This window comes from Lissotriton helveticus, chromosome 5_1 (assembly GCF_964261635.1).
Source record: "Lissotriton helveticus chromosome 5_1, aLisHel1.1, whole genome shotgun sequence".
NCBI classification, from domain to species: domain Eukaryota; kingdom Metazoa; phylum Chordata; class Amphibia; order Caudata; family Salamandridae; genus Lissotriton; species Lissotriton helveticus.
In genome coordinates, this window is record NC_136065.1 from 1,338,496,101 (window position 1) to 1,338,509,744 (window position 13,644).

The 13,644-nt window shown below is 43.3% G+C and overlaps 1 protein-coding gene across 4 annotated transcripts in view; it reads left to right on the forward strand.

Moving 5' to 3' along the window:
* The window catches only part of KIF21B (kinesin family member 21B), a 493,467-nt gene that overhangs the window by 277,190 nt on the left and 202,633 nt on the right, over positions 1–13,644 (forward strand). For all 4 annotated transcript variants that reach the window (XM_078644203.1, XM_078644205.1, XM_078644204.1 and 1 more), the window contains exons 6-7: positions 10,012–10,179; positions 10,656–10,771. In XM_078644203.1, coding sequence (XP_078500329.1) covers positions 10,012–10,179; positions 10,656–10,771 — 284 coding nt within the window. The remainder of the gene's footprint in view (positions 1–10,011; positions 10,180–10,655; positions 10,772–13,644) is intronic.

Genomic DNA, 13,644 nt, shown 5'->3' on the forward strand with positions numbered 1-13,644 from the left:
AGGCGCAGGGAGCGGGGGCAGCTCAGCTCACGGAATTCCCCTGTTAGCAGGGTCAAGAATGGCCTCCACAGTGCTGCAAATTCTACCCCTTTCCCTGCCTGGGCCAATGACAGCTTCTCCATTCCCAATATCGCCCACAGCCTATGTAGCCAACCCAGCTGCAGTGGGGGTTGGACGGCCCTCCAGTGTGCCACCACATTCTATACAGCTGCCCCTAGTGCCACCGCAATAAGCCTCCCTCTCCAGGATTTTAGGGGGTACATCAAAGCGTTGGAGAGGCCCAGCAGGACATAAGCTGGGAATCTAGGTAATTGGGTATCTAGGTGGGAGTCTATCAGGTCTAGGATTGAGGTCCAGTAAGGCTGGAGGTGGACACAGCTCCAAAGTAGGTGTTCCAACGTTCCAAGTTCCCCACACCCCCTCCAACAGCGATCGCTAACCCGGGGGTCCCATTGATGTAGCCGTTCGGGCGTATGGTACCAGTAAGCGGCAACTTTTGTCATAGTCTCAGTAAGTCCTGTGTGATGTGCAGAATGCCTGGCTCTATAATAAACCCCTTCCCATTCCTTCCGTGTGAGTTGTCGCCCTAGATCCCTCTCCCATCTAGCCCTTCCTGCGTTGTAGGTGTGTATGTTGGTGAGGAGCAGATGCTGGTAGAGGTCCGAGATCAGCTTTTTATCGGATGTGCGTGTCACCAGCCACTTCTCGTATGGGGTGAGTCGGCGCTGCGCCCCGGGGCGGATCGATGGATGCAGAACCCAGTGCCAGACCTGGAGGTAGTGCAGGCGATCCCTTTCGGGCACACCATAGTCATCCTTCACTTTTGGGAAGGGGAGAATGCCTTGGAGGTCAAACATATGTCCCACAGCCCTGCAGGGAGTCGCCCTCCAGGCCGCATGGGCCCGGGTGTCGAGGCCGGGCGAGAAGTCGGGATTGTCAAAGATCGGGGTCATCGGGGAGGGGAAGGAAGTAAGTTCTCGCGCAACAGCCACCCTGTCCCATACATCAAGTACCGTGCTAGTGATTCTTGAGGCGTGGAGATTGGGAGGCCTATGGCAGCGCGGCAAGAACGGGATGCCTTGGAGTGGACGGCCCGCCACCGCCTGGTCTTGAAAGAGCCAGTGTTTGCCTGATTCTAGTTGGTGCCATTCCACCAGGGTGCGCAGCTGTGTCGCTTGAAAGTACAGCGTGAGGTCCGGCACGCCTACCCCGCCGTGTTCAGGGGGGAGTGTGGCAATCATATGCTTAAAGCGTGGGCGGCGACCGTTCCACACAAAGCGCGACAAATCCGATTGTGCCTTCTGGAGCCGGAGGGCGCAGAGGGAGGGTTTGGAACACGTAAAGAATCTGGGGCAGCAGGGTCATTTTGGTGGCTGCGATCCGGCCCAGCCAGGACAGGGTGAGGTGTTTCCACCTTCTGAGTTGATCCCGAAGTCTAGCAGTGAGTCTAGTGTAATTGGCATCCGCGGTTGCCTGCACCGTCGGTGCCAACAGGACCCCAAGATAAGGGATGGTCGAGTCCGACCATTGCAGGTCGAATTCCGCTTTGGCTTCCTCGAGTATCTCCGGCGACAGTGATACATTCAGTGCCTCTCTAGATTCTTCTTTTGCCTGTTCTGTCATCGGTGACAGGCACACCAGAAAGAATTAATTTGAACTTTGCTTTGGTGCATGTTTTGAATACAATCTCAAAAGTAACTTGAAGAAAATATTATTACTTTTTAAAAGCATTTTCAATATTTTTATTTTAATAATAATAATAATACATACTTTTTTTGTCTAATAAAAAAAACTGAACATACAGTCCATATACCTGTATGATTACTCTTACAACAGCATCTACTACAATTCTCATAACCTTATCATAGCATTTACCCCATGTAAAGAATTGTGGCACCAGCACCTTTTCTACAAGCACCAGGCATGCCCCTGTTAAATTGGCAATAATGGAAAGAAACTTTCAAAGCCTACTTAGAAGCAATTGCTGGTGACACTTTCACTTCCAAAATAAAAAAAATCACTCTTAGTTTACAATTTGGGTACTGAAGGCCAGAATATTTTGAAAACATTACCATTGGAGATTGTACGTTTTTGTCACATTGGGTGGAGAGGGCGGGGATTCTTCAACAACTATTGATGAGTATGCTTCCATTATTAGTACCCTAGACAAGGGCTTCAATCCAAAGACAAATACTGTGCTTGAATGCCACAAGTTTCTTCAATGTTCTCAACTTCCAGGAGAGTCTATTGATGATTTTGTTGCAAGTTTCAGAACACTGGCTGCAACATGCAGCTATAGAGAGTTCAAAGATGAAATTATCAGAGACTAATTGATAGAAAGGTCCAACAATAGGAAAATCCAAGAGAAACTTTTAACAACTGAAGATCCTAATCTAGCGTCTGCATTAAACATAGCGAGAAGTATCGAACATTCACAAGTATGCACGAAAGAAATGAACGAAGATACCAACCCAGGGAGGTGAAACACCTTAACACCAAGTCCAGCGCTAAGCAATCGAGTAAAGGAACCAATCCAATTCTTTCACGAAATGTCGAAGGTCATTCTCCCAAGCCCAGGAGGGAAAAAATAGAAAAGAACCAAAACACATGTTTCCGCTGTGGGAGCAGATCCTATCTGGGCAATGCCAAATATTGCTCGGCATTGAATCAAGTGTGTTTCAAGTGTGGAAAGAGAGGCCATTTTGCAGGAATGTGAAAAGCAAACATTGCTCAACAATCTGCTCCTTCACAGTTGTTCAAAAACATTAGGGAAGATTTTGGCGACTCTGATGACGAGAACAACACTCTTTTGATGGTGTCCTCAACTGATCAAATGGAGAGAACTGTGGTAGAGATATCGTCCATCACAAGCTTACAGAAAAGGAAGCCCCTGTCTTGTACTATTTCTGTGATCATGAAAGACTTAAAATTCTTGGCAGATTCGGTTTCTCCATTTACTCTGCTGAACGAAAAAGATTTTGGTGAGATTGAGGACACTGTTGTGAATGAATATTGTTTCAAAATATTTGCTTATCCAGGTAAAAGAGTGGAAGTTGTGGAAAAACTTGATGCTGATTTGCGATTTGATGGTAAACATGCTATAGGACCTGCGTACATTGTCAAGGAGGGTAGTAGTTTGTTGGAATGAACAAGGTGAATTTGGGTTTATTTTAGACCCCAATCATCCCAACATGGTACGGTCTAATCAAAATGTTGACAACATAACTAGGACTTGTCCTTTAACAAGTGTTTCTTTAGTCAACCAAATTGGAGTTGAGGAATGGGCCAGATGTTACGCTGATGTCCTTTGTGAACGGCTAGGACATCTTAAGGGTTTTCAGCAGTGCATAGTTTTGAAACTTGATGCAAAGGCTGTAGCTCATAAGATGCATAAAGTACCTCTAAGCTTAAGTGGAGAAATAAAAAGGGAACTGGATAAGTTGTGTAATACCGGAAAGAAAAAAAAAAAAGGTTCTGAATGGTTGGCGCCCATCATACTTGTGTGTAAGGCTGACAAGTCAATGAGACTTTGTGTGGATCTTAGAGATCTCAATTCTAACATCTGGGTGGATCGGCAACCGTTACCCAACATAAATGAAATTTAATCAACCTTGGGCAATGCCAAATATTTTACCTCTCTTGATGTTTCTTCGGCATATCATCAGATTTAGTTAAGTAGGGACTCTAGGCATCTAACGGCATTTGTTACGCCTGAAGGAGCATTTAGATATATCTGAATGCCATTTGGATTAGCTTCAGCATCCGCTGTATTCCAGCGGTTGATGAATAATCTGTTCAATAAGATCAAAGGGGTCATGTTCTTCCAAGATGACATCCTAATTTTTGGGGCATCCTTGGCAGAACATGAAAGCAGAGTGACAACAGTTCTTGACATCATCAAGCGAAGCGGGATGACAAAAGAGAAATGCAAATTTTCCTAAGATGGTGTTGATTATTTGGACCATCATGTATCCGGGAAAGGAATTGAGCCCAAGGTAAAAATTCATGATGCCATTCAGTGTGCACCGAAACCCCAAAACAAGGATCAGCTCTGTTCATCTCTTGGGCTGGTGGAGTACTACTCCAAATTTGTTAAGAATTTTGTGGACAAAACAGGAGGGTTATGCAACCTTCTTAAGAAAAATATAAAGTATGTGTGGATGATGATTGCGAGAATGATTTTGAAGCTATTAAAAAGGAAATTGTAAGTGCTGGTCCTCTAAAATGTTTGACATCAACGACTCATGCATTATAAACACTGATGCTAGTAATGTGGGTTTGGGGGCAGTGCTTATGAAGAAAAGGGCTGAGGGAAAAGAAGAGACTATTGCATTCACATCTAGGATGCTTCGTGGAGCAGGATCATCTTACTCCATGATTGGGATGTTCAATATTTCACAAATGTTGTGTGGGGAACGGAATTTGTTTTAAGAACTGACCACAAACCTCTTTTAGATCTGTTCACCACCAAGGGTGGGGGAAGAGCGACCCCACGCATCGCCAAGTGGCAGTATAGACTTGGCAGTATAGGCTAGGTTGGAGTATGTGCCTGGTGTCTATAATGATGTTACTGATTGCCTTTCTGTTATGATATAGTCCTCAGGATCGGTTTGTTGATTGGTATGCCCACAGATCGAGCCAATGCCTGACTTGCCGTAATGGCACAGAGCATTGACAGGATCAAGCGAGGGGAAAAATAGAACAGAGCAGGGAAGGAAAGGAAGGGGACAGCAGGGAGGGAGATCTGAAAGACATAAACAGAACACACTCATAAGACTAGGTTTCTATGCCTTAGAATCAATAATACACTTGTAACTACTGTACCGATTAATACCTGTAAAGGAATATTTAAATCTTGTAGATGTGTAGAGGCAACGTAGGGGTTGATGTGGTGAAACTACAGTAATACAAAAAGGCATGAAATCGTGATAAACTATTTGTCATACCATACAATGTTATATCTTGATATCCATATTCACAGGCGTAGGAACATACCTAGGTATTCCTCAACTAAGCATCACAGGGGAAGAGTGTAACCTACACCTCCAGAACCCCTGTTAATAGAAGAGTTATATATACAGTTAACACCTTTATATCACTTAATTCACGTTGCCACTGAATGATGAATAAGGTTCAAATGAAAACAAACAAAGAGCATCCCTGGAATTCTTGGCGATTCCTTGTACCCCAACTAATGCCTCTTAGATGGGTCTTAGGCGGAATCCAGAGAAATGAAAAGCACACCCACGAATGTATTTTGAGTTTCACAAGGCTGTTACTACACAGCAGAGAATACACCGTTGGCCGAAAATACCAACCGGGCCAAATCCAACTTATGGTACAAGTCACACAACCCACCCGATAACAGCCGTTACCGAGGGCTCCCAAAAACCAAGCAACCTGGAAACAGCGATCCCGCTGCGAAGCGTAGAGGTGCCAGCAACCTTACAGCACCAGAAGAGCCGAGTCCACAATCCCAACCAAGGTCTCTGACCGGAATACCCGACACCGATCCTCCGTCGCCGTCCTCCTTAAATGATTTAATCGGGAGAACGCGACGCGCCGCTAAGGATCTCGGGAAATGTAGTTCCGGCCCAGGGCATGCCAGGAGACGTAGTTCGAGTCCATCGCAATCGTGACACTTTCAAGGTTGCCCATAGAGGACAATGATGAAGTTCTGGAGGATATTGATGATTTAGAAATTGTGTGCATGGTGAGTTCGATTGGTGATACTATGAAAGGAGCATTGCCTGATCAAGAATGGTTAGTTGCTGCATAGAATGATCGAACCCTTCAAGAGGTGATGAGGTGTGTGGTAGATGGTTGGCCTACTCCTAGGAATACCCTTGAAGCATTGGTCCCTTTCAGGAGAGTCGGGAAAGAATTATCCATTGTTGGAGCATTCGGCTTAGGGTTGGGCAGTTGGTTGTCCCAGAGTGTCTTCGGGAGAGAGTGCTGGTTCTGGCCCATGAAGGTCATCTTGGGATCTGGGCCATGAAAAGAAGGATAAGGGAGGATTTCTGGTGGCCTGGCATTGACAGGGCAATCGAACACTGCGTTAGGAATTGTTGTACGTGTGTTCTCAGTGACAAGTCGCAAGTGATTTGTACATCACCCTTCAATCCTAATGTGGTTAAGAATACACCATGGAATATAGTGGCGTTTGATGTGGCTGGTCCTTTTGGCATTGGGGGCAGTACACCCAAGTATGCTTTGGTCATAGGTCATGATAGACTATATGTCTAAGTGGCCCGAGGTGAATTTTGTGGGCAGTATGAATTCGGATACCATCATTAAGTTCTTCAAATACGTTTTTTCTAGGGAAGGGTTTCCAGAAGAGTTGGTAGCTGACAACAGAACCCAGTTAACATCTAGGGAAATGGATAGTTTTCTTGTTGATTCTGGTATAAAGCACATTTTAACTTCTCTCTATCATCTCCGCAGCAATGGTCTTGTGGAGCTGGTTAATTATTTCAAAGATCAATAGCAGCTTGCACTCATCAATAGGTTACATTGGAAAGAAGCGGTGAATGATATGTTGTGGGCCATGAGAACTACTCCTCACATAAGCACAAGGAAGTCTCCTTTTACTTTGCTGAGGGAGAGAATTGCGGGCACAAAGCTCATCAAGGAGAAGATGGAAAGGGAAAACTGTTGATGCAGCGAAAATGGCTAAGGTAGCTGATGTAAGGACTGTAGTGCAGGAGAAGTATGGTTTCACGAATGAACATCATCATGTTCTAACTGTCCAAGTGGGTGACTGGGTTACAATTAAGAGACCGGGTTTTGTGCGCAAGGGTTGGTCTGGTTTTTCTGCATCTGTTCATGTGAAGGACCATGTTGTGGTATTAGAAAATGGAAAGACATGGAACAAGTGTTTTATTTCTCGTGTACCCAGATCAAAAGATGAGTATGTTTGGAGGAAGATGGGGTGCATGTTGGTTCCTCTCTGGTCAAGGGTGACTGTACCCAGTCCAATGGCTGTGCTGCGGGTAGAGTATCTGGCAGAGTTATGGCACATCCTTCAAGACGTATCCCGACCAGGAGTAGTGCTGTCTTGAGAGCATCTGATAAGGGGGGATGACTACTTCCCTTGAGAGCATCTGTCAGGGCAAAGATATGCCCCATGAAGTTTAGCGATTACAAAATGTTTTAGATCTGTTTTCCTATTGTACCCTCTTAGTTCATTTCCTTGCTATTGTTCTTCATGAATATGTCATGTGTTTTGTTCGGGAAACGGCCATTACAACGAAGCCGTTTCCACTAAATCGTTAACCACGCATGCAGTACAACGCATGCGTGGTTACCACGAAAGCCTTTACCACGCATACCTTTACTACAAAGTTTCTAGTAAAGGTATATGTGGTAAAGGTAAAAAGTAAAAAAAGGGGGGCTTGGGGGGGTTTCCCCCCCCAAAAAAAAACTCACCTGAAGTCACGTCGGGTTATGTATTTAATCAGCGTCGTTTAAGAGAAAACGGAAAAAAAACTTCCGCTTTCTCTAAACGACGTATGACGTCACCACGCAAGCAATCGAGGTATTTGTTATGCGTGGTAAACGAATTCCGTTGTAACGCATGCGTGGTAAAGGCATGCGTTGCAACGGAATTCGTTGTAACGTCATACATTCGTTTTGTTCTCCACTGTCTAATTCCTTTTTGCTTCTCCTCGTTCATTGTAGTAATTTATGCATATTTTGTCATTTTGTTCGGAAGGAAGGGGGGGGGGGTTTGGGGCAGAATGTCGAGTGGGTTCCCTGCATGGAACTCGGGATAGAACGGGGAGGTAGCGGGGGTTCGGGGATCGGCAGTTAATGCCGGACGAGGAATGAATAAAGCAGTCTTGAACGTTCTGGTGTCTTGGCTTCTCTTCAACAATGTAGACACTTTCATTAATTCTGCTGATGAACTGTGTCTCGTACCTGGTTAGATTCTCAGCACACTTTTACTGACCTGGGCTCGTTACATACAAGTGGGAGCCAACAAGAAAACACAACTGGTTGAAAAATTGTAAATGCTGGCGGACTACCTGCTACTGATCATGACTGATATAATGAGAACAAATCAGGCTTGTCATGTTGGTTGATATCATGCAAAATCGTTTCGTAGTCACTGTATTCCTGTCTTTTGGTTGATGTTGTTTTCATTTTCTTGGGTAATGTTGCATAGCAGGTCCTTGGATTGATTTTGAGTAAATACTTTTGATTGTTAGTGTATACATGCTTTTGATAAATGCTGTGCATCTCTTTACAACTCTGATTGACATTTTTGCCTGGAGTTGTGAGAACGCTTTGGGAAGGTTTCAAGTAAACTTAACGCTGTGTCGACTCTTTTAGTTGGCATTTCGTGAATATTATTTGAGGTTTTGTAAAAGGTTTGGGTTGATCTTATGCAAGCACATGGTTGACAGTGTGGAAATGTTGTTTTTTGCAGATCTGTGTTAAAGGGTTTGCTGTGGGTCATATAAATAGTTTAGGTGATTGCCTGGTAAGTCAATTTACCATTAGACGATGCAAAGGCTTGTCATTGACTGACTGACATATAACGCAAATTAGATTGAAATTGTTTAAATGTTCCTAGTTGAAAAAATTCTTTTATTAGTGTTGCACAACTACTCATAGTGAATGTTTTCTCCAACGCAGAATGTGCGTGATGCACAGACGCGTGTGAAGGATTCTGGCCAAATGCTCATTAAACGACCAGAAACAATCTTTTAATATATGCCACACAAACACCCTTGTTTGAAATTGCACTCGTGCTCTCGGGTAATGTTGCACATGTACACACAAGGCCGTGCATAGCTTCTTTGTTCAACTGTTAGATGTCATTGTTGCTTCAATGAACTTGTATATGTAGCTGAAAGGCATGTTAGGTGGGGCTTGGTAAATATTTTTGGTAAACATCATAAAAAGGACTTTAATTGAAAGCCATGCACAGTATTGTTATTGGCATCATGCAATTCCTCTGCTTAATACAGCCGGTGTATTATATTCCATGTTTATCATTTGGCATTGTCTAAATTCTTCGTTTTATATCACATAAATTATCTTGCTTTATAACTGCACAGACATTGTTGGATCATGTTATCCTGGTTGACAAGTACAAGCTCTTGTCTGACACAAAAGTTCTTTGTTGAGGAAACACATTTGTGCCTTATTAAAGTCCTGCAAATACTGTCAGTTGATGCCACATGATCTCTTATTGGTAGAGCTTCATAAATGTTCTCCCTGACATTATATGCAAACTGTGGTTGGCTGTGCGCACATGCTTTTATTTAAAATGGTGTAAACTATATACTTGTCCCACAGATGCAATTAGCCACATTTAAATTCTAATATTTTACACACAATGCTATGTTGATCTTCATAACTTTGGAGGTATTGGCCTCTTCATAAGGCTGAAACTGTTTGCATTGTGTGCTTAGATGTGCAAGTAAAAAAAGTTCTTGGTAAATCAAAGAAAAAGAAATGGTGTAAATGCTTTGGTTGATAATGTATATATTGCTTGAAAGCATGTGTTTCATGTAATATTGTCAGTCTGGTTACACTCATGTAAACTACTTTTGGTAAACATGTTGTTGCTTTTCTGTGATAAATGCATTTACTTCAAGTTGTGCAATACTTTTATGAGCTCTGCTTAGACTCTTTAGGATGACTTTGGTAGAAAGGTTGATGTGCAATTGCTCATGAGGTGTGCAAATGCACTTTGGTTGATGTACACATGATCATGGTTAATGTTGTGCAAACACTGTTGCACAAGAGAAGGTGCTGAAATTCTCTTGGTTGGTATCGGGCAAATGATTTTATATAACATTAGAATCCTATAAAAAAAGAATAAACGAATAAAAGAGTAACCATGCTCCTTAACAGAAAATTCTGGCACAAAATGCAGTGAACAAAAGGGAACATCTTAGTTTCACAATGGGTCTATCAAAAGTGCACATTATAATGCCACTTCTCATGCCTTCTCTGCAGAGTGTAATGCTTTACTTTTTTTTCCATGTTGGACAACAGGTCAATGGAGAAATCAATGGCTTGCCAGAGACATCACAGCCCACAAGCGAATATGAAACACTGTCAGCAAAGTTCCATTTTGTTGACCTAGCCGGATCAGAGCGACTGAAGCGTACGGGTGCGACGGGGGACAGGGCCAAGGAAGGAATTTCGATCAACTGTGGTCTGGTACACTGTCTATACCTTTCTTTCTGCCAAACACCACCTTAACAGGAAATTGGTGACTTCCTTAACAGAGAAGGGATAATTTCTCCAAACATTTTTTGGGGTGAATGAGCAGTTCAGCCCTCAAAACAGCATTTGGGACTGACTTGAATGTACTGTTCCTAGTTTAATTTGTGTTTCCTTGACCTTTTCCCATCCAAAATATTGGTATCTCTAGTGATTAAGGGTTATTTGTACGAAGCTTGTTCTAGCACATTTATTTGGTCACAGTCACAATGCTGTTTTAAAAATCTCTTTGCTGAACATCCTTCCTACTCCCAGGCTCTTTTTTCAGTTTCTCATGTAGTAATCATATTGCTAACTTTAGGGTTGTGAATCGAATTCTTCAGTGAAATGTTGTACATACTGCATTTTTTGCATCTTGAAACCTGCGCACATTCTCTGACATAGACAACATTTCTCTTGTATTTTTCTTCTAGCTTGCTTTGGGAAATGTCATCAGTGCTTTGGGGGATCAGAGTAAAAAAGGTGGACACGTACCATACAGGGACTCAAAGCTGACCAGGCTCCTACAGGACTCACTAGGTGGCAACAGGTAAACATACACATCCAATCCAGTCTCCAATGACACACTCCTGCCAGAGACTAGGTCCCAGAGTGTCACTGAAGTGAAAGTGTTCAGCCCCAAGCTCTAAATGGGGGGGAGGGTTCAAAAGATTTATGTTCCCCCCAACGCCCTTAATATGATACCGATATACATTAGCTGCCATCGAGCACAGTCTCTCATCCTAGAGATCAAGTTACTAAACATTGTTGATCAGTTCCAAATATACACATAGCCCTTTGACCTTCATAACTCCCCACAACTCTTAAAGACTCATAGCTATCAACTAGACTCTGTACTTCTTTCGGCTGGGATTTCCAGGTCTCACCCTACAGCTAACATGATCACATGTGCATCAATGCTCTACAATGACACTCGTGAACAGGTAGCCTCACAAACTGCATCCCATATCTGCCATTTAGCACACACATGGACCAGCAGGCTAGCTGACACCTTATGTGTTAATCCTCAAGCTTTCATGACATCCTGCTACCTGCACATGAAACAATAGCCACCTCCTAAAACTTACAGACGTCTCCCCAGTTGTGTCTTTTAACATCAAGCAGATATCAAGTGCACCATTGTCCAGCTCAAAGGATACTGCAACCCTTGGGCCACCCTGAGAGCTTATGATGCTTCACAGCTCTCCTAATTCTCATCAGTTTGCACTGCACGTGTTACATTTCGCAATCAGTAATTTTCCAATAATATAAGGATGGTTCTGGATCAACTAAAATGAATAGCGTTGATTTCTAGATAAACCCAGAAAAACGTTTCCATTCAAAAATCAAATACAATTTGCTTAAAGTGGGACAGTTTCTTTTGAATCGTTTTCTGATGTTTCAAGCGATTCAATTTCAATGACATTTTCCAGTTGTGATTCTCTAAATCAGTATCAATGTGGATTGAGTTATACCCTGGGCTTTGGTTTTGATAGAGCGCGCGAGGTCACCCAGCCAATGATTCCGCCGTTTCCGGCTTCAGGGCCCATATACTTTCAATTCACACTATTCATTGACCAGGCGACTTCACGGGCTGCTATCAATTGTGTGTGTGTTCCCTACTTGTTATGACTCAGTGTACCCGACTTACCATCCACCGACACGGGTACCTATGACTTCAATGGATCAGGGGCCTAGCTGTAAAAGGAAAGGCAGCAAATGCAATTTTCAAATAACATTCAATATTGTTTAAATGACCACGGACAACTGGAAGTTTTAAATGTTTATCTAAAGTTCGTTATCATCAAGCATTAGATACACAAGAATGAAGCAATAAACAACCAAGATAATGTAAATGATATAACTATAGAGAAATAACGACAGGGTAACCATTCAAATGTAATATGGAATGCAAATGGGAAAATACTAAAATCTCAGAAATGTTTAAGCCTGGACAGACTATGCGTGGGTTACTATAGGAGGGCCTATAAAGAGTAACACGCTAAACTTAAAGTAAAGGGACCTTTAAACAGTCTAGGTAAGGAGGTTCTAGACCATATCAGAAAATGACAAACAGCAATGCAAAATATAATCTCTAAAAGATTGAGAGACATGGGAACATATCATGAAAAATATGCAAATGACTTTCGTTCAATAGTTTGCGGTAAAAGCATGGAAAATCAACATATGCAAAGGTGTCACTTTATTATAGCAAAAGGTAGAAATATAGAAAGGTGCAAGTTTAAAAGAACTTAGAGCAGTATTTACCTAGACTGGTGTGGAAACCAAACCCTGGCCACGGGTCAGTTAAGGACAGGAAACCCTCAAGGAAGGATACCCCTCAAAGGACAGCAAGTGCAGAATGGACACCCCGAACAGGACAGGATACCCTCAGATTAGGAATCAGGACAGGACCTCAGGACAGGACAGCAAACCCTCAGGACAGGACCGCTCAGGACAGGACCGCACCCGCAGTTTGGAAGCAACGCCTGCGCTCCACCCTCTCTGCAGCTATCGATCAAGACCCCGATTGGGTCAACGAACTCCCAGCAAAGTGCTTTGCCAGCACTTTAAGGTTCAGTAAAACCTTAGTCTATGGTCAATTTCGGACAGAGTGCTCCGCAGCCCTCTGTATCTTCAGTCACCTATTGAGTACGATGGGTCAGTGACAGGTCAGCTAAACCAGACAAGTCGGACAATTCCCTAGGTAAACCCAGGGTAGATATACTCTTTTGGGACGGTGTACCACCCCCCAATGTTGCAAAGTGTCAGAATCCCTCAATTTGGATTGGTCCTAAAGTAGGATTTGGGTAACACACCAATCAGAACACGCTAATTTGAGCCTATATTAGCATACTTGGGTACCGCCTAGAGAGATTGGGGTTCTCATGAGAAACTGTGCAGAAATACGAGTGAAAATTAACATTGTAACACATGAGGAGCAACATTCGCCGTTCTCGTAGCGCAGAGGTGGCTTTCCCAGGCGCATCTTGACTGTGGCTGCCAGCTGGCTGAGTTCCACTGTCCAAAGTGGCCACCTTTCAATGCTCCCTGGTCATGCGCAGAAGAGACCGTCAATATGGCTCCCAATCAGTTTGGACCCCCATTCCCCGCGGTACATGAAAAGTAAGCGAGAACAAATTAATACACAGAAATAACGTTATGAAATCACATTCACAGGGTTGTACTTTCAACTTATCATCATAACATATACTTATGCAGTCTAAATGTTAGCTACATGGAAACAGGCACAAGAGCAGTGGCACGAGCAGTACCACATGATGGGCACAGCTATGTATTACGCATGCGCATAATTTTCCCTCCAACTCTGCAGACGGGTCAGGACACGTGAGTGTGGCTGACGCATGCGCAGTAACTAAATACAAGCGGCAGCCATTTTAAGTGACTCGAGTAAATTATTTT